This window comes from Chelmon rostratus, chromosome 18, assembly GCF_017976325.1.
Source record: "Chelmon rostratus isolate fCheRos1 chromosome 18, fCheRos1.pri, whole genome shotgun sequence".
Classification (NCBI taxonomy): Eukaryota; Metazoa; Chordata; class Actinopteri; order Chaetodontiformes; family Chaetodontidae; genus Chelmon; species Chelmon rostratus.
In genome coordinates this window covers 18,666,630-18,683,150 of record NC_055675.1, presented here as the reverse complement: position 1 = coordinate 18,683,150, position 16,521 = coordinate 18,666,630, and the positions used below count along the sequence as shown (strand labels likewise).

General features: G+C 41.5%; 2 protein-coding genes across 2 annotated transcripts; both read left to right on the top strand.

Moving 5' to 3' along the window:
* The first annotated feature begins 2,033 nt into the window (after positions 1–2,033).
* On the top strand, positions 2,034–7,555 carry actc1a (actin alpha cardiac muscle 1a). The gene is made up of 8 exons (XM_041958046.1): positions 2,034–2,068; positions 3,659–3,812; positions 3,900–4,028; positions 4,149–4,344; positions 4,452–4,613; positions 6,052–6,243; positions 6,976–7,157; positions 7,278–7,555. The coding sequence occupies exons 2-8, from the start codon at positions 3,684–3,686 to the stop codon at positions 7,419–7,421; spliced, it is 1,134 nt and encodes a 377-aa protein (XP_041813980.1). The 5' UTR covers positions 2,034–2,068; positions 3,659–3,683; the 3' UTR covers positions 7,422–7,555.
* A 5,006-nt stretch (positions 7,556–12,561) lies between these two features.
* LOC121622157 (neuroendocrine protein 7B2) lies at positions 12,562–16,396 on the top strand. The gene is made up of 6 exons (XM_041959024.1): positions 12,562–12,578; positions 12,997–13,222; positions 13,917–14,066; positions 14,287–14,399; positions 15,060–15,113; positions 15,363–16,396. The coding sequence occupies exons 2-6, from the start codon at positions 12,997–12,999 to the stop codon at positions 15,489–15,491; spliced, it is 672 nt and encodes a 223-aa protein (XP_041814958.1). The 5' UTR covers positions 12,562–12,578; the 3' UTR covers positions 15,492–16,396.
* Positions 16,397–16,521: the final 125 nt, after the last annotated feature.

The window sequence follows — 16,521 nt, the reverse complement described above, 5'->3', positions numbered from 1 at the left end:
CCACTCCATTTATCTAACAGCTGTAGTTACAGACTACTTTTCAGATCAGTTTATAAAATATGATGCATTGTAATAGATGAAACACCCAACAGTATATCCAATTAGCTCATTAAAGTACAGCTTACATGTGACATGATCCACTAATATAATAATATAACACTGACAGCAGCCAAGTACTTAAAGTTTTCTTTGCTGATAATACTTTGTATTTGTGATGTCAAAATAATGAGTGTTTTTGTATGTTACAGACCATCAGAGGGCAAAAGACTCCTGAAGTGTTCACGCATGAATGCACGTAATCCACATGTCAGACTTTATTTCTTGGAGTTGTAATCTAAAATCATACTTTCCTTTAGAGTATTTATCTTTTGTTGATCCTACAGATGCCTACGTGTATGCTAATAATATGTAAATCCTCTCTTGACTTCACCTTAAATTCACAGAAGTTACAATCAGTTACACTCTATGTTGCTCTCAGATTTTTGCTACACTGTCTTATCGACTTAACAAATTATTTTCTGTATCATTGTAGAACTGCAACAGTTAGTCAATTAATTGATTAGTCGATCAACGGAAAATTAATTTGCAGCTATTTTGGTAATAGATTAATCATTTAAGCAAAAAAAGTAAAAATGAAATCCAAGCTTTAGTCCCAGCCTCTTGATTGTGAAGATTTGCTGCTTTTCCTCATTGTATAGGAAGATGAAATGAACATCTGATGTAACTATGTTGGTATTTGATCATTGTGTCAGGTCATTTTTACATGCCCCTCTTTACAAGACACAAAACCCTTTGCAGACTCTAGTGATTCACAAGGAAATGCATCCAAAACTTAATAAATGGTTATGATTTGGCAAAGATATGAGATGTGAAAGCAACTCAGGTCTCTGTTATGTAAAAGCTTGTAATGGAAATAGACAAGTAGGTTAGTAGCGTGTCTCTCTGAGGTTCAATTACAGCACATGGCTACAAATGGAATATTTTAAAGTGTTGATGGTGTGTGTGTGTGTGTGTGTGTGTGTGTGTGGGGTGGGGGGGGGGGGGTATTTACATTCTTATTGCACTCACATTGGCCTGATAGGGCTACAGCATGGGGACGTAGGACTGTGGGGGCAGTGCGAGGTGACGAATAAGGAGCCTGAGCTCTCGCCTCAGTCTGCGGTGACACGCAGCCGCTGGCACCTGTTACACTCCATTTCCCTAAAAGGACACACTGGAGCCAATCAGAGCTCAGAACCGCCGCTCATTGCTGCCTGCACAGGCCATCCCAGGGATCTGTCGTCTGCTGGAGGTCCAGGCCTTGCCCTCAGCTCCCTTCACGCCCCCCTCTTACAATATTGCCTCTCAGCTGTCTGGCATGTTTCTGGGCCCCCCCTCCCTCCTCACACATGCCCTGACACTGGCAAACTGTGACAGGAGGGTCCCCTTAGACGGCTCCTTAGCCAGATTGCTCAGACGAGATCTCAGATTACCATTACACCCCCCAATCACCGACATCCCCAGTGCCCTGCTTGAGCTTAGTCATATTAGCACATCCTTTGGGACCTGAATGGCAGCTCCACAAAGTATGATTGGGAGAGGCTCCAATCTGAAATAACGAAGTTGATAATAGTGCAGTTGAAGGGTTTTCTGAGTGTCCCAATTAACATATTCTAGTTGAACAATTTGACACTTGACATACAGTTAAGATCCAGCATTCTAATGTACAAACCATATATATTTATCTCAAATGTGTATATTGTGATGTGATCTTAGAGCATTAGTCAGGCTGATATTAGAAACTAACCACCATCCAGGCAAAAATCTTCATGAAAATCCCTCCCATCATTTCTGGCCATTGCCTTTTGATCGCCAAGGCAACGTCTCTCCTGTCTGGTGGCGTCCCTGACACAGGAACCATTTACCATTTACTGAACCATTTTGCTGAGCAGCACTTAATTTGGGCTTGTGTGAACTCATGAGCCCGCCCACCAGCCCCCAGCCTCAGGATGCTAGGACATATTTAAGGACCCCCTTGCACCGTCACCCTTTGTCCCAGTGGAAACTCCAGTCTTGTGGTTACAACTTGGTGAGTCCCTTTACAGTCTTCTTGCATTTGATAGGTTTGCTGGTGGTTTTTGGACCGTAGGGATCAGGAAGGATAAGCAGACGCTGCTGCTGCAGGACATATTTCTGCCACAACATGGATATATTTTATACACTTTGAAGATACTTCTGTGTCAGAGTTGATTGTGTTTTGCTGGGGGAAGGATGACAGTTTAGGATAAGAGAGGGGGAGGAAGTGAAAAGACAGAAAGAAAAAAGGGAAATTGGTGGTGATGAAGAGTTCAGAAGGTCTGCAGGCTATGAAAGTCTCTGAGGTCAGGGATGCAGGGATGGGATGCTTGTGGTGGAGTGCCAGACATGAAGCTCTAACTCAGGTTAGATACAACCTAAAAAATGTGTTAGGTTAAAAAAATTTGGATTTACTTTTAGGTTGAATAGATAAAATTGAATTTGATTGGTTTCATACCAGAAAGAACCAAATAACACAGTGTGTTATGCAGAACTTTTTCACGGCAGGGATAAAAACCCTCTGAAGTAACATTTCTAACATTGTGGGAAGCTAAAAACTCACGATAATAAAGTCTAGTCTGCCTATCTTGGCCAGAACACGTCAAAGAGAGATGTTTAGTTTAGTAGGAAACCAAAGAGTAGACTCTCTAAAATCATTTTATAAGCAAGGTGTACTACTTTGGAATGACAACATATGACACTATATGTATATTGACAATGTTGAATTTAGTGTGATTAAATTAATAAACAAGATATGCCAACAAAGGTTTATGAAAATTAAATAATATTGGTCCAATGTGTTGGAAACTCAGAGTAAGCACAGAAGGGATACATGTTTGATTTTCCAGGTATTTTCAGCAGTAACTTCATGGTTTGCTCGTTTAAAGTTTTGATAAAGCTGTCTGAAAAACTCTCACTGACAACGTACCATTTTACTGCTCCACATGTGGTGATACTGAGGCCGATTTCCATGAAAACATGACATACAAAGCTACAGCAGCCATTCAGACTGAAATTAGAGAAGCTGATTTTGAATGGGGAAGCCTGTAGGAAGGAGGGGATGCTGCCACTTAGGATGCAGACTGTGGCCAGAGATCCTGGAAGGATCTGACCACATGGTCTGGCTCCAAACAGATGAGTCCACTATGTGGCGACAGCTGAGGAGAGACCTGGGCCTCTGGTGCCACTCGTCAAAAGACACACCGCCTCAGCTGTTAACTGTCTCTGGCTTAACGACGAGATACAGAGGAGGGGTAGTGGGGGCGGAGGAGGGTGACAAGGGTCCCGAGGCTGAAAATAGCCCTGTGAGAGAGTGTATGTGTGGGGGGTCCAGCCATGTCCTGTTTTGGCTTTTCTGGCAGCTGTGAGCCTCAGAGAGGAGATTAGAGCACTCAGGTGTCTTCATACTGAACATGGTACTACATCATCTCGCAGAATTACATGGTTTTATGTTTTGTATGAAACAATCTTCCAATTAGACTTCAAACACGATACGTTAAATGTGAAACTTGACTGTTGAATAAAAGTTCAGACATAATAAAACATTCTTGTGCATATCACAAACTAATGTTTTTACTGTGTTTCCACCCTATGTTTCGAATAGAAGGCCAGCCCAAAAAAGACCAAACATGTGTGACGACGATGAGACCACCGCCCTCGTGTGCGACAACGGCTCTGGCCTGGTCAAGGCTGGGTTTGCCGGTGATGATGCTCCCCGTGCTGTCTTCCCATCCATTGTTGGACGTCCCCGTCACCAGGTAGGAAGACTGAAAGGCCCATGTAGCTGTGTCACAGGCTGTCTGGCTTGTTCCTGAGATGCTGACACGTGTTTGCTTCGTTCTCAGGGTGTGATGGTGGGTATGGGTCAGAAGGACAGCTATGTGGGAGATGAGGCCCAGAGCAAGAGGGGTATCCTGACTCTGAAGTACCCCATCGAGCACGGCATCATCACCAACTGGGACGACATGGAGAAGGTGAGATTATATCTCAACATCTTTCTTTGTTGTTAGGATTGTAGCCTAATTCTGAGTCATACTATGTCTACCATATGAAATTGAGTCCCTCACATACTCTCCCGTGGTCCCATTTCACAGATCTGGCACCACACTTTCTACAATGAGCTTCGTGTGGCCCCAGAGGAGCACCCCACCCTGCTGACTGAGGCCCCCCTCAACCCCAAGGCCAACAGGGAGAAGATGACCCAGATCATGTTTGAGACCTTCAATGTCCCTGCCATGTATGTGGCTATTCAGGCAGTGCTGTCCCTGTACGCCTCTGGTCGTACCACCGGTGAGTCTCTAACAAGGACATAAACTCACTGTCTGTGCAACATCAGGCTGACGAAAATGCACACTTTTTGTGTTGTCCTCTGACAAACATCTGCTTTTCCTGTACAGGTATTGTGCTGGACTCTGGTGATGGTGTGACCCACAACGTGCCCATCTATGAGGGTTACGCTCTGCCCCACGCCATCATGCGTCTGGATCTGGCCGGTCGCGACCTGACTGACTACCTGATGAAGATCCTGACTGAGCGTGGCTACTCCTTCGTCACCACTGGTAAGAATTTCCCAACAACTAACTGGGAGGAAAAAAATGGATAACTGAATAAGATAAGATCTTTATCTTTATTTAAAGCAAGACTACGTAACTTTAGCTGTGCCCACTGTTGCAGCAAGTCACAACTACAGGCATTGGGGGAAGAAGTATTCATCTCCTTTCCTTTGTAGGCCTATGAAGTAAATTATAGGCCTATTACAGCATAAAAATACTCTGATGCAAATAAAGGAAAATCCAAAGGAAAAGTATTGTCACACCTTCAGAAGTTACAGTATATTAGATTATTATTAGTCCTATTGTTGACATGCTGAAAGCTGCAGCTAGTCAAGTTGGAGCTTGTTTTAACCACCTACAGTATATCCTGCTGGGTACTCCAATTTTTAATAATGCATCATTTTATTTGTTTAACTGTAAAATATTAACCTGCAAAGTCCCTAAAAATGCAATATTTCCCTGTGAAATGCAATTAAGTTGAAGTGTAAAGTAGCCTGAAAAACATCCATGTACAGTAAAAACACTTCATAATTTTAGGTACTGTAGCCTAATTAAATAAATGCACTAAGTTGCTTTCCACCACTTGTTATGACAATGAGAAATGCTAACACATTATGCGAACACGCAACTACAGGAGAGTCAAAATGTCAATACATTGACAGGTCCCTTACATACTGTAGCACAATTGAATTAGCTAACATCAGTCACTAAGCAACCAAAATAAGCATATTGAATTGAAAAAATGTCTAATTTCTTTCTCATGAATTCTGCTCTTCATCTATAAGACGGTGAATGAGCTATTTCTTACTTTAAAAGTTTCATAGTCTAGTGAGAAAGATAAAGTGCAAAGCCTCATTTAGCCTACTGCTAATTAACTTAACTTCTAGCTATAGATAACTGCTAATGCTAAATGCTAAAACATAAAAGTGGCACAAGCGAAGAAGAGTCATGAAGTCAGTGAACTGACTCAGTAATTTGCCTTAAATAGGCTAGTAAAATTGAGCTTAAGTTAGCAAATGTTAGCTAGCATTAGCCACCGTAATCTACTTATCATTCCAGACCAAGTGAGGCTAGCAGCAAAACCCCTGAATTGAATTCAGTAAGGGTGTGTTTTATTTCCTTAATAATGATTAACTTCATTTAAAATAGAAAGAATATTTAACATAAGATAACATTTGTGACAATAAGCTAACTATAGTGGTCATACCAAGTGTGGCATAGTGCATTTAATTGCTCATGATTGAAACTTTTGCAAGAGGAATACTGTGTTATTTCTCTTTTCAAAAGTTATGAAGTCTCACTTTTACTCTCAACATTTACATTGAGTTTGCTTAACTGTTATCTTGTTAGCTTTAGAAATGATCACAAAAAGCTGTTCGTAGATGATGTATCAATCAGAAAGATATCATGTGTAAACTGATAACTGTTAATGTTCTCCCTCCAGCTGAGCGTGAGATCGTTCGTGACATCAAGGAGAAGCTGTGCTACGTCGCTCTGGACTTCGAGAATGAGATGGCCACCGCCGCCTCCTCCTCCTCCCTGGAGAAGAGCTACGAGCTGCCTGACGGTCAGGTCATCACCATCGGTAACGAGCGTTTCCGCTGCCCCGAGACCCTGTTCCAGCCTTCCTTCATCGGTGAGTCGTGAGAGCTGACCCAACGCTCAGCAGACAGTTACCTCGACTGAACAAACATTCTGCAAGTCATTCTTATATGTGATTTATGAATAAGCATGGATAAACATGATATTTTTATATATTCAGAATCTTCAACAACGGCAACCTTTTTATGAGACAGCTTACTTTAACCCCATTATTTAGCACTTTTAGGCATTATGCAAACATTTTACACATGTAGTATTTCTTACAAACTATACTCTAGCGTTAATTAAATTTTACAATTTGTTATCAACTATAACTCTCTTGTGGCCAGTGGAGGCTGGTATGTGAAGAGATAATGATCGATAACATTGTAAATCACAGCTGAAGTTATAGAAAAATTGTCTTCATAAGAGAAGATGTAATCGTCGGCAAATACTGCACATTGATAAAAATTTAAAAATATCCTTATACTTGCCTAAAATACAGCAATACAGCGTGTACCATTTATTACAAGTTTATATATTTGTAGTAAAGCAACAAAGTCAGTTTACTGCTTGTAAATAGGGTGATTAAATGTTACCATTTTTATTTTATGGCTTTCTAAACTTTGTTGTTGTTTTTCATTTTTGTATGTCAGATTTGGTTTTATTTACTTTTTATTGTCTTTTTTTAGTTGCTACACAGATAAAGTTATTGCTATTGATATTATTTCTTTAATCACTACTGTCAGCCATTTAAAAACTCACCTTTCTCCTCTCACCTGTGCAGGTATGGAGTCTGCTGGTATCCATGAGACTGCATACAACAGCATCATGAAGTGTGACATTGATATCCGTAAGGACCTGTACGCCAACAACGTGCTGTCCGGTGGTACCACCATGTACCCTGGTATTGCTGACCGTATGCAGAAGGAGATCACCGCCCTGGCCCCCAGCACCATGAAGATCAAGGTGAGCCCTTATGGACAACCACAACCTGGTTAAATCCAGTTGACAGGAAGGTGTTTAATTCAGAATGTTAAATTGTTCTCGTACCAACCCGTACCTCTACTTTTATCCCCCTACCATCAGATCATTGCTCCCCCTGAGAGGAAATACTCCGTCTGGATCGGTGGCTCCATCCTTGCCTCCCTGTCCACCTTCCAGCAGATGTGGATCAGCAAGCAGGAGTACGATGAGGCAGGCCCCTCCATCGTCCACAGGAAGTGCTTCTAAATCTCCAACCATCACCAAAAACCCCACAACAACTGCACCAGCTCTCCCTCCATACCTGTATTTCTACTGTGCCTTTTGCTGTATATACATGTACTATTGTAATAAAAATAGTTGCTTTTAACAGTAACAGTCTGGAGTTTTAGAGTCTCTTTACATGAACATATATATGACTGTTGGTTCAGCATGCATAATTTGGGAATGGCTGCACTGTTTAGTAATTTCACTTACCTAAAGCAGATATGAAAGAAACTGTGGTCATTTCGCCTCTTTTTCTATTCCACAACACTTGCAATTAGGAGGAAACATGCTGGAAACCTTCGCTCTATTTAAATCACACAGCAAATTGTGCAAAGCCTGAAGACACCATGATATAGATATTATAGATATGTGTTGCTAAAGACTTCCTCTATTCCAGTCATGTCCAAACTATTCCATAAAGGGCCGTGTGGCTGCAGGTTTTCGTTCCAACCAAGGAGGAGCACACCAGGCCAACCAATCAACATCAAGGGATCCCTTAGTTATCAGCTGAAAAGTGAGATCAGCTGATTAAATGAGTCCAGCCTGGTGCTCCTCCTTGGTTGGAACGAAAACCTGCAGCCACACGGCCCTTTATGGAATAGTTTGGACATGACTGCCTTAGCAGCTCCTTTAGTGACAGACTGTTGCATCCAGTGTGTAAGAAGGAACCCTACCACAGCTCCTTCCTTCCATCAGCTGTCAGATTATTCAACTCCATTCAACGTGTTCGTTTTCCACAGCTATTGGGGCAATCAATACTTTTTACATATTTTTTATATTTTTTTTTTCTACATACCTTATTTTTCTTTTTCCTGGCTGGGGATAAATAAAGTTTTTTTCTTATCTTATCTTAAGAAACAAAATTTAAAATCACCACATTTGGAGATACATGGTTTTCAGAGGACAGGAAGGGTAAAGAGTAAGAAAAGGGAAATATATGCCTCCGAGATGTAGTAGAAGTAAAGTACTTTAGTTACTTTGCACTACTGTCCATCACCACCTGAAAGCTGAGGTGAAAGTTATTGTCAGGTTGAAAGCTCATATCTCCCACTTTGCCCATGTGACTGAATGCAGCACTTTTCCTTCCTGTGGCATCCTGGTCACCTGTGCCACAGGTGAAATGGATGAGCATAATAAAGCCAGGCTCCTTCATTCACCAGTCATTTTGTGGCTAACAGAGACTACGGTGTCACGGTCGAAGGCTGCTGAACTGCGTGCTCTCTGACAGCTCTCACTGATATTCAAACTATGAAGGTCACAGACTGTAATGTGATTCGCTTTCACCTTCAGGTTCTTTATGGGATACCTGTGAGGAGCTTTGAGAAGAGGAGGGAGACACTGTTCATCGGTGGTGCAAAGATCTTCGGCGTTCCTCTGAAGAGTTTAGACAGGCGATACATCCCTGAGTTTGGACTGGTGCCGTGGTGAGTGGACGCAGCAGGATGAAGAAGTTTGTGAGGTTACAGCTCAGAGATTTATCTTTTTTTTATTATTTTGCATGTTGTGTCTCAGCTTCTTGGTGGATGCTTGTTCATTTCTTCTGGAGCGTGCTGGGACTGTAGGCCTGTTCAGAAAAACAGGCTCTCTTCCTCGCATTAAGACCCTCAAGGTAAGATTTTGACCTTTTGTAGATTTTTATTATTGTCTACTGGAGCAGTACTGCCACCCGGTGGTTTGAGGAAACACTGCTTCTGGATCTGTCAACTTTGTCCCAGTGGAATATATGACTGTGTATTAGTGATGTGACTTTTTATTATGGAAAGTTTTAAATAATGTTGCACTTCCTGTGTGCGTTCCAGGCCAAGCTGAACAGGGGAGACGGGTGTCTATCCACAGCCGTGTCTTACGACGTGGCAACTCTGATCAAGCAGTTTTGCAGGGAGCTGCCAGAGCCTTTGTTTCCCTCTGAGCTCCACGCAGCTCTGCTCAAAGCCCAGGCGCTGTCCAGCCTGGAGGACAGGACTGCAGCCCTCCAGCTGCTGTCCTGTCTGCTGCCCACCAGAAACTCCTCCTGTCTGCACTACCTGTTCGACTTCCTCTCCAAAGTCTCCCAGAGGTTCGACTCTTAACAGCCTGCAGGAATTAAAATGTGCTCAGAGTGACCGCCAGTGTGATGATGTGAAGCTAAACTTGATTTGATTTTGGTATATGAGCTGCTGTTAGCTGAATAGATAAGCAGGGCTGATGATTTTGCTTGCCATCTAACTAGAATGAATACCTAAATGTGTTATTTTTTTAAAGCAAAATAGCCCAAAATCTAAAAAGTGCATGAAAAAAAAACAGTGTACACCTGTACTGTTTCTCCTGAAAAAGAAAGATTACCACCTTGGATAACTTGGTATTAGTACTGTATGTCTCGACCAGTGGTTTCCAAACAACCCCTCAGCAATGCCTGAAGAGATTATTCAGCATTTTCACAAGAAAAAAAGCAAAAAATGCAAAAAAAAAAAAAAAAAGGCAGAAAAACATAAACATAGTACCGTAAAAGAAATGGATTAATTATCTGTCTTATAATCATCGTGAGACCCTTCAGATATATCAGAGGGTGGTCCTGACCCCAGGCTGGGAACCACCGGCCTGCAATTGGCTTACAATTATGGGCCCTTCACTCAGGTGACATACTGCTGATCTCATGTGTTTTGTCTCTTCATTCTATGTGACGCTATCAGAAGTGCTGAAAACCTGATGATCAGCTCAAACCTCGCTACAGTCTTCGCTCCGTGTCTTTTACCGTCTCCCGACAAGGCAGAGATGTCTGCAAAGCGACTGGAGCTCAGAGTTCTTCTCCTGAGCACCTTCATTGAAAATCCTCACTTATTTGGTAATAAACCACTCAGTCTGTCTTGGCACTATAATTCTAATTGAGGGTGTTAATGATATCTGTTTGCTAGGTGTGATTCCTAAAGTGGTCATGGACAGTATGGAGTTTCTAAAGGGTTTGCATCTTGTGAATGGAGCACAGAGAGGACATAAAAAGAGACACAGTTTTAAAGGTAAGAAAAAGAAAAATGTTGGCCCTGTTAAAAAATGGCACTGTTATTGGCTTTTTCTCAGTGTGTTCTTTAATTTCATTTTCCCAATTTCATTCATTCAAAGTGATGCAGTATGTGAAGACGGTGCCTTTGATTCAAGGGAGGCCAAAGGTCAGCCCTTCAGTCGCTGAGCAGGAGCAGGGTTCCACCTCAGGAGACAGAAAAACACTTAGGAGGAGCCTCGGTCAGGAGACGTTCCCTAATGTCCAGCTGTTTAGGACCTGTTTGCCTTGTGCAGGTAAACACAATATGAAGAGAGAAACTGGCTGTAATAGATGTGAATTTGTACCATAGACTGTATATAAAGATGGACGACATGTCTCCACTTCCTCCATCTGTTGGAAAATGACACAAAAAACATCCTGGACTCAACCGCGAGCATGCACGAGCTGTCAGTCATGACGCCACACCCCTTTTTTATAGCATCAAAAAGCTAATTTTAACTAAACTCATCAGAAGAATGAACACTTAACATAAAACAGCTCAATGAGAACTACTGAAAATGACAGCCAGCCTCAAGTGGCCACTTGTGGAACTGCAGTTTTTGGGGAGCTGTCATGTCAATCTTTAAACAAAGCCAATGACTTGTACAGAATGTAATGACATTAAAATTGTTTATAGACCAAGATTTCAGTCCCGCAACAGCTTTGTTTGACAGCCATGTTGGCAAGGACGCATGCAAGACCCCGCAGGAGAGACCAAAAAGGTGAATTTAAACACACACAATTGATACAGAAAGTTAAATCTGGCATTGTTTCCTGTGAGAATTAACTAACTTGATGTTAGTTGTGTGGCCTCCTGATTAGAAACGGCATCATCCCAAATCTGACACACATAATGTGATCATTTCATATTTGCCTTTTGTCCCTTTGTTGATCGTCAGGGATCTGCGTTTGGGTCATTTCCCGAGATTCACCAGAGGGCTGGATGCAGGCAACTCTCCTGTGATCAATGGTGTCGGGAAACCGCACCTCACATCTTGGAGGAGACGCACTTATATATAAAGTACCGAATGTTAAGAAATGTGGGTTAGCCCATATTACTGCAGCACTTTAGATTCAGTTCTCTGATAGTGGTTGATGTAGTGATTCAGATTGGCCACTTTGTTTTTATAAAGTGGTTTAGATTGGTTTAGTGTTTTGAATCCATTAACTTAAGTTATATTTTGACACTCTACATTTTAATGACTTTACTGTAGGTATTTTTACTATTTATTCCACAACAAGACTGTCGTACGAAGTGAATAAACTTTTTTCAAATGTTTTTCTCATGTGTATCTTTTATCAGCACATGTTATATGCATAATGTCAAGAAGAAGCATTTTTAAATATATCTGCTGATTATTAAGAACAAAACATAAAGGTGATTATTATTATACATCACCACCAGACATCTCAAGTGACCCCTAAAAAACTTCTAAGCATTACAGGCAGGTATAAATATATGCAGAAAATAACAAGTTGGATTTTTAAAAAAATGACAAAAAGGTGAGTTCATGTTCAGATTTGTCTTAATTTGTCTCTGGTATTTCAGCACCATGCAACCACTTGAATGCTTGATCGCACTCACCACCTATTGAAGATGATTATAAGATGGGCTTACTTTAGTGGTATGAACTTGATTTCATGGTGTACATACTGTCCTGGCGCCTGTGGTAGTTACCACTGCAGCGCTGTTGTGGGTGCTGCGGAATTAATTGGCACAATGCAACAGCCAATGAGAAGGGAGGGTTTTTGGTATCTTAGCAACTGCATCTTGAACCGTGAAGTGAGGCGGATCGCATCCTGCAGGGTTGCATAATGGACAGCTATGATGACGATGGAAATAAAGTGTTTTTCCTTCAAAATAAAGTGGGAAGCGGAGCTAAACGTTTAGGACAATTATTTCAGAGCAATAAGAGAGCAGTAAAAACAACATTTATGCTACATAAACTTCAATCAGAGCGAATTACGGCGATATTTGTCGAGAAGTAGATTTTGAAATTACTTTTCTGATCGTGTTTGTGAAGCAAACTTTTATTTTGGGAACCGGAAATGCAGCTTTTTTTCTGGCCAGCTTGACAGAGGTACTCGCGCAGCAGGCAGGTCCCACCATCAGCGCTGACACGGTAAGAAAAATACACGAAAATCATCATCGTATTTCTGATGTTTTATTGAAACAAAATCATACACTTAGTCAAATACATATGATTAAACACAGATTTTAAAAGAAATGATGGTGTTTTGCTGCTTTCTAGACATATCATGTAGGCTATTTATGGACTATTTACATCGGCCCTCTGTTTACAGAGTGAGTGGCGCACCAAGCCTTTATTCCATTTACAGACAATTTATGTTACAGTTTCTATTAACAATTATAAGAGATGACAGAAAAGCATCCAATGAAATCCCTCTCTCCACATTATACCCCCTTTTGATCTAATTAGCCCGTCATGTGCCTAACAGGAACGTGCAGCGGTGTTTGCACATGATTACACGCCTGACCATCTTTTGTACAGTAAAAGCTGTTGTGTTTTCCGCCTGCAGATGACAGAAATGGGCTCGGCTGTGCGGTTATGGTTGCTCGGCCTGCTCCTGTGCCTGCAGCTCGGCAGGGCTCCGGCCCGCAGCCCCCGCACGGCGGACCAGGTGTCTGAAGCCGACATCCAGCGGCTCTTGCACGGCGTCATGGAGCAGCTGGGCATCGCTCGGCCCAGGGTGGAATATCCCGCACATCAGGCCACCAACATCGTCGGGCCTCAGAGCATTCAGGGTATGTTGGGTGTATTTCTCGTAAGTCTTTTACACGTTAAGAGGTGAACAACCACGAAATAGATCCCTCAGATGGGATTCAGAGGGAGGTGTGAACAGAAAGGAGGAGCAAGTGTTGATGAGGCATGAATTGTGCTAAATGTTTTATGTTTCTATGCTCAGTCTGTCCTCATATGTGAAGAACTTGGTGCATGTGTATTCTTTAAGCTGCATTTCTCGTATGAAATGTGCTATGCAAATATTATTATTATAATGATGATGATTAAGGGGAGAAATTCTAACGTACATTCATACAGAGTAATAGAAATGTATTACTTATTTTATTTCCATTTTTCTCTCATGGTTCTGTTATGCTCAGAGGCACTGACGATAGCAGCGAATAAAACGAATTTAAAAGACATGATCTGTATTGAATTCCTGACTTCAGGGACTGTACTTGATCTATTCCAAATATGGTGTTTTAAAACTAATAACTTAAGTGATCCTGCTTCAATTACATTTCAGGTTGGGGCTTCTAATATTTTTTGAGTCCTCGTCATACTGATCATAATTTTTTTTAAGTTTATGCTTTTCTCTACAAAATAGTGAAATTTCACATAGCAGTGACCAAGCTGATGTCTTCAAACTGCTTGTTTTTAGCTGGTTGAGTTGCTGCTGTTTTTGTGGTGATTGTAGCACTTGTTTTCCTCCACAAGGCGGTGCTCACGAGGGGCTGCAGCACCTCGGCCCCTTTGGCAACATCCCCAACATTGTGGCTGAGCTGACAGGCGACAACGTTCCCAAAGACTTCAGCGAGGACCACGGATACCCGGACCCTCCAAACCCCTGCCCCGTGGGAAAGACGGGTAGAAACTCTTGTTCTAAGCACATTATTTATTGACATGTAATGCTGCTACAGAGCCAGTTCTGTTCTTTACTTTATCTATTTGCACTGAAAATGATCTGAATCACTGCGTCAACCACTTTTAGATTAATTGCAGTCAGTCCTAATGCAGAGTTAAGGTGATGCTACCTTAAGGCTCTACTTCTTCTTCTTCTCTGTCTGCACCCTCATCGCATTCACAGCAGCAGACGGCTGTTTGGAAAACGCTCCGGACACAGCCGAGTTCAGCAGAGAGTTTCAAAAACACCAGCACCTCTTTGACCCCGAGCATGACTACCCTGCCCTGGCGAAGTGGGTGAGTACAGACGGACGGGAACTAATTATTATTGCTATCATGGCTCAATCAAGCGGTGACACATGCTCCTTCTTGTTTACTACCTACTTACATCCCAAATGTCAGGTAAAGGTATGACTCACTGTGTGGAAGGAATCAGGCTCGCCTTAAACATTTCTTTCCTAACATTGCAAAACAAACTGCAACTAATAAACACATAGATATAAATGCACTGATTGTTATTTATTAAAATAATGGTTTCTGATACCAGATCGGACCTAATCTGGCTGTCTGAGTCAGTATGCACCGAGATCCGATATCAGTATTAATGCAGCTCCAGTTCTACACAAGAAGTGTTCAGAGATGGTTTTTAGACCTAAGTCACTTGTAGTATGGGCTGCTATTGCCCTAGTTTCAGTCTCTCTCATCTCTTCCTCTCTGTTGTTGGGAACAAGCAGTCACAGCTTTGGTTTCTCATGCTGGCGACAGCATGAAAACAAAATGAAGACAAGACTTTTGCCATTTACGACATCAAAAGAAACTTGTATCTTGGTTGGTCTGGCCTGAAGAAATCGCCCATTTGAGTGTTTTTACTCGCTGGAAAGGCATTCAGGCAATTTGTTGACTGTAAAGCGATGATTTAATGTCTGACAACTGTTTTTTTTCTGTGTTTCCTTTCAGAACAAGGAGCTTTTGTACCAAAAACTGAAGGGAGGACCAAAAAGAAGAAAAAGGGTAAAGTGTTTGTTGTCTTTTTCCTCTTCCTTTGTAGTGTTATGTCAGAAACCACAGCACTGAAATTTAACCCAGAGGGGAGTGCACTTAAACTCTCTGCTTTACATGAGGAGTGATGTTTTCTGAACAAATATCCCATTTTTAGGGGATAAAACACTCAATTTTTATTCAGATTTTGTTCTATATGGTCAGATATTACTGTAAGTCATTATGTTTACAGCAGTTATATTTTTGTCCGCCTCTCTGCAGAGCGTCAACCCGTATTTGATGGGCCAGCGGCTGGACAACGTGGTCGCCAAAAAATCTGTTCCTCACTTTTCTGAGGAAGAGGAGGAAGTGGCACCGACCGTCTCTGCTGCCAGCAAATCCACCACCTAAACTCCTGCACCTGCAGCATTCACTGTAATATTAAAGTACACACCGATTAAAGGTTTTAACACAACATATTTAAGCATTATGGTGAACAGTACATAGAGAAAATATTTTGTCATACGCTTTTATTTTATTGAAAACACATTAATTAGCCCAGATCTTCACTTATTAGGCACAATGTGTTGTATATGTGATGCCCTTATCTTTAACATATGGGCTTCATTGGTAGACCTTTACACTGCACCTGCCTTCAATAAAGCATTGCAATCCGAGAGCTCGGTCCATGGATGCTAAATTGTAGGGAGTGGTTGCCGTTATGTGACACTCGATCTGTCATCACAGGGAAAAAATTTCAGCTCGTGACATAGAAAATACAAAATCTCAACACAAAACGATCAATTGAAAAAGCATCATTAACAGCAAGGTTTGAGTTTGTGTGTTTGATTTCTTCTGATAGCTTCTGTTTCGAGAGGAAAAAAATCCCTCCCAAAGCATGTCAAAATATATATGAGCACTAACCATTAAAGTGGATGTATGTGAATGGAATATTCATGCTCAAGGAAATTTATACGGGGGGAAATTGATTCTCAGTTCACTTATATCAGCTAATTTTATGTAGAACAGTCACATGAGATTCAACCATTTAACCCAAAATGCTAAAATACGATGTGTTTAAAACTTTACGGGCAGTGTACAATATATCTACGACTGTATTTTAAGAAGCTGTATAAAGATATATTGAATTGGAGGAATGTTGAATCAGAGAGTAATTATGACTCATGACTGTACAGATTTACTCACAGGTTTAATTTTTGTATGTCTTGATATAAACAGTTCTGTGTCTTGAAGCAAAGATCATATTCTAAATTGTTGTTGCTTTGCATTGTCATGTGAAGGATCACTGTCACTGTAGCATGGCAAGTATTGTAAATCTTCTGATTAATGTCCATTCACGTCACCACGCTGTGTTATTATGGATCTCTACAGGCAGCACTGAATCCGTCTCGGCGCACTTCATCATAACAAAGATAGTCGT

What these genes read in the sequence shown, in the direction of transcription:
- actc1a (XM_041958046.1), top strand. Translation starts at nt 3,684, where the DNA reads ATGTGTGACGACGATGAGACCACCGCCCTCGTGTGCGACAACGGCTCT. An exon ending in CGCCTCTGGTCGTACCACCG is followed by an intron (nt 4,345 to 4,451) that starts GTGAGTCTCTAA and finishes TTTCCTGTACAG; the next exon opens with GTATTGTGCTGGACTCTGGT. An exon ending in GTTCCAGCCTTCCTTCATCG is followed by an intron (nt 6,244 to 6,975) that starts GTGAGTCGTGAG and finishes TCACCTGTGCAG; the next exon opens with GTATGGAGTCTGCTGGTATC.
- LOC121622157 (XM_041959024.1), top strand. Translation starts at nt 12,997, where the DNA reads ATGACAGAAATGGGCTCGGCTGTGCGGTTATGGTTGCTCGGCCTGCTC. An exon ending in CGGGCCTCAGAGCATTCAGG is followed by an intron (nt 13,223 to 13,916) that starts GTATGTTGGGTG and finishes TTCCTCCACAAG; the next exon opens with GCGGTGCTCACGAGGGGCTG. An exon ending in CTGCCCCGTGGGAAAGACGG is followed by an intron (nt 14,067 to 14,286) that starts GTAGAAACTCTT and finishes TCGCATTCACAG; the next exon opens with CAGCAGACGGCTGTTTGGAA.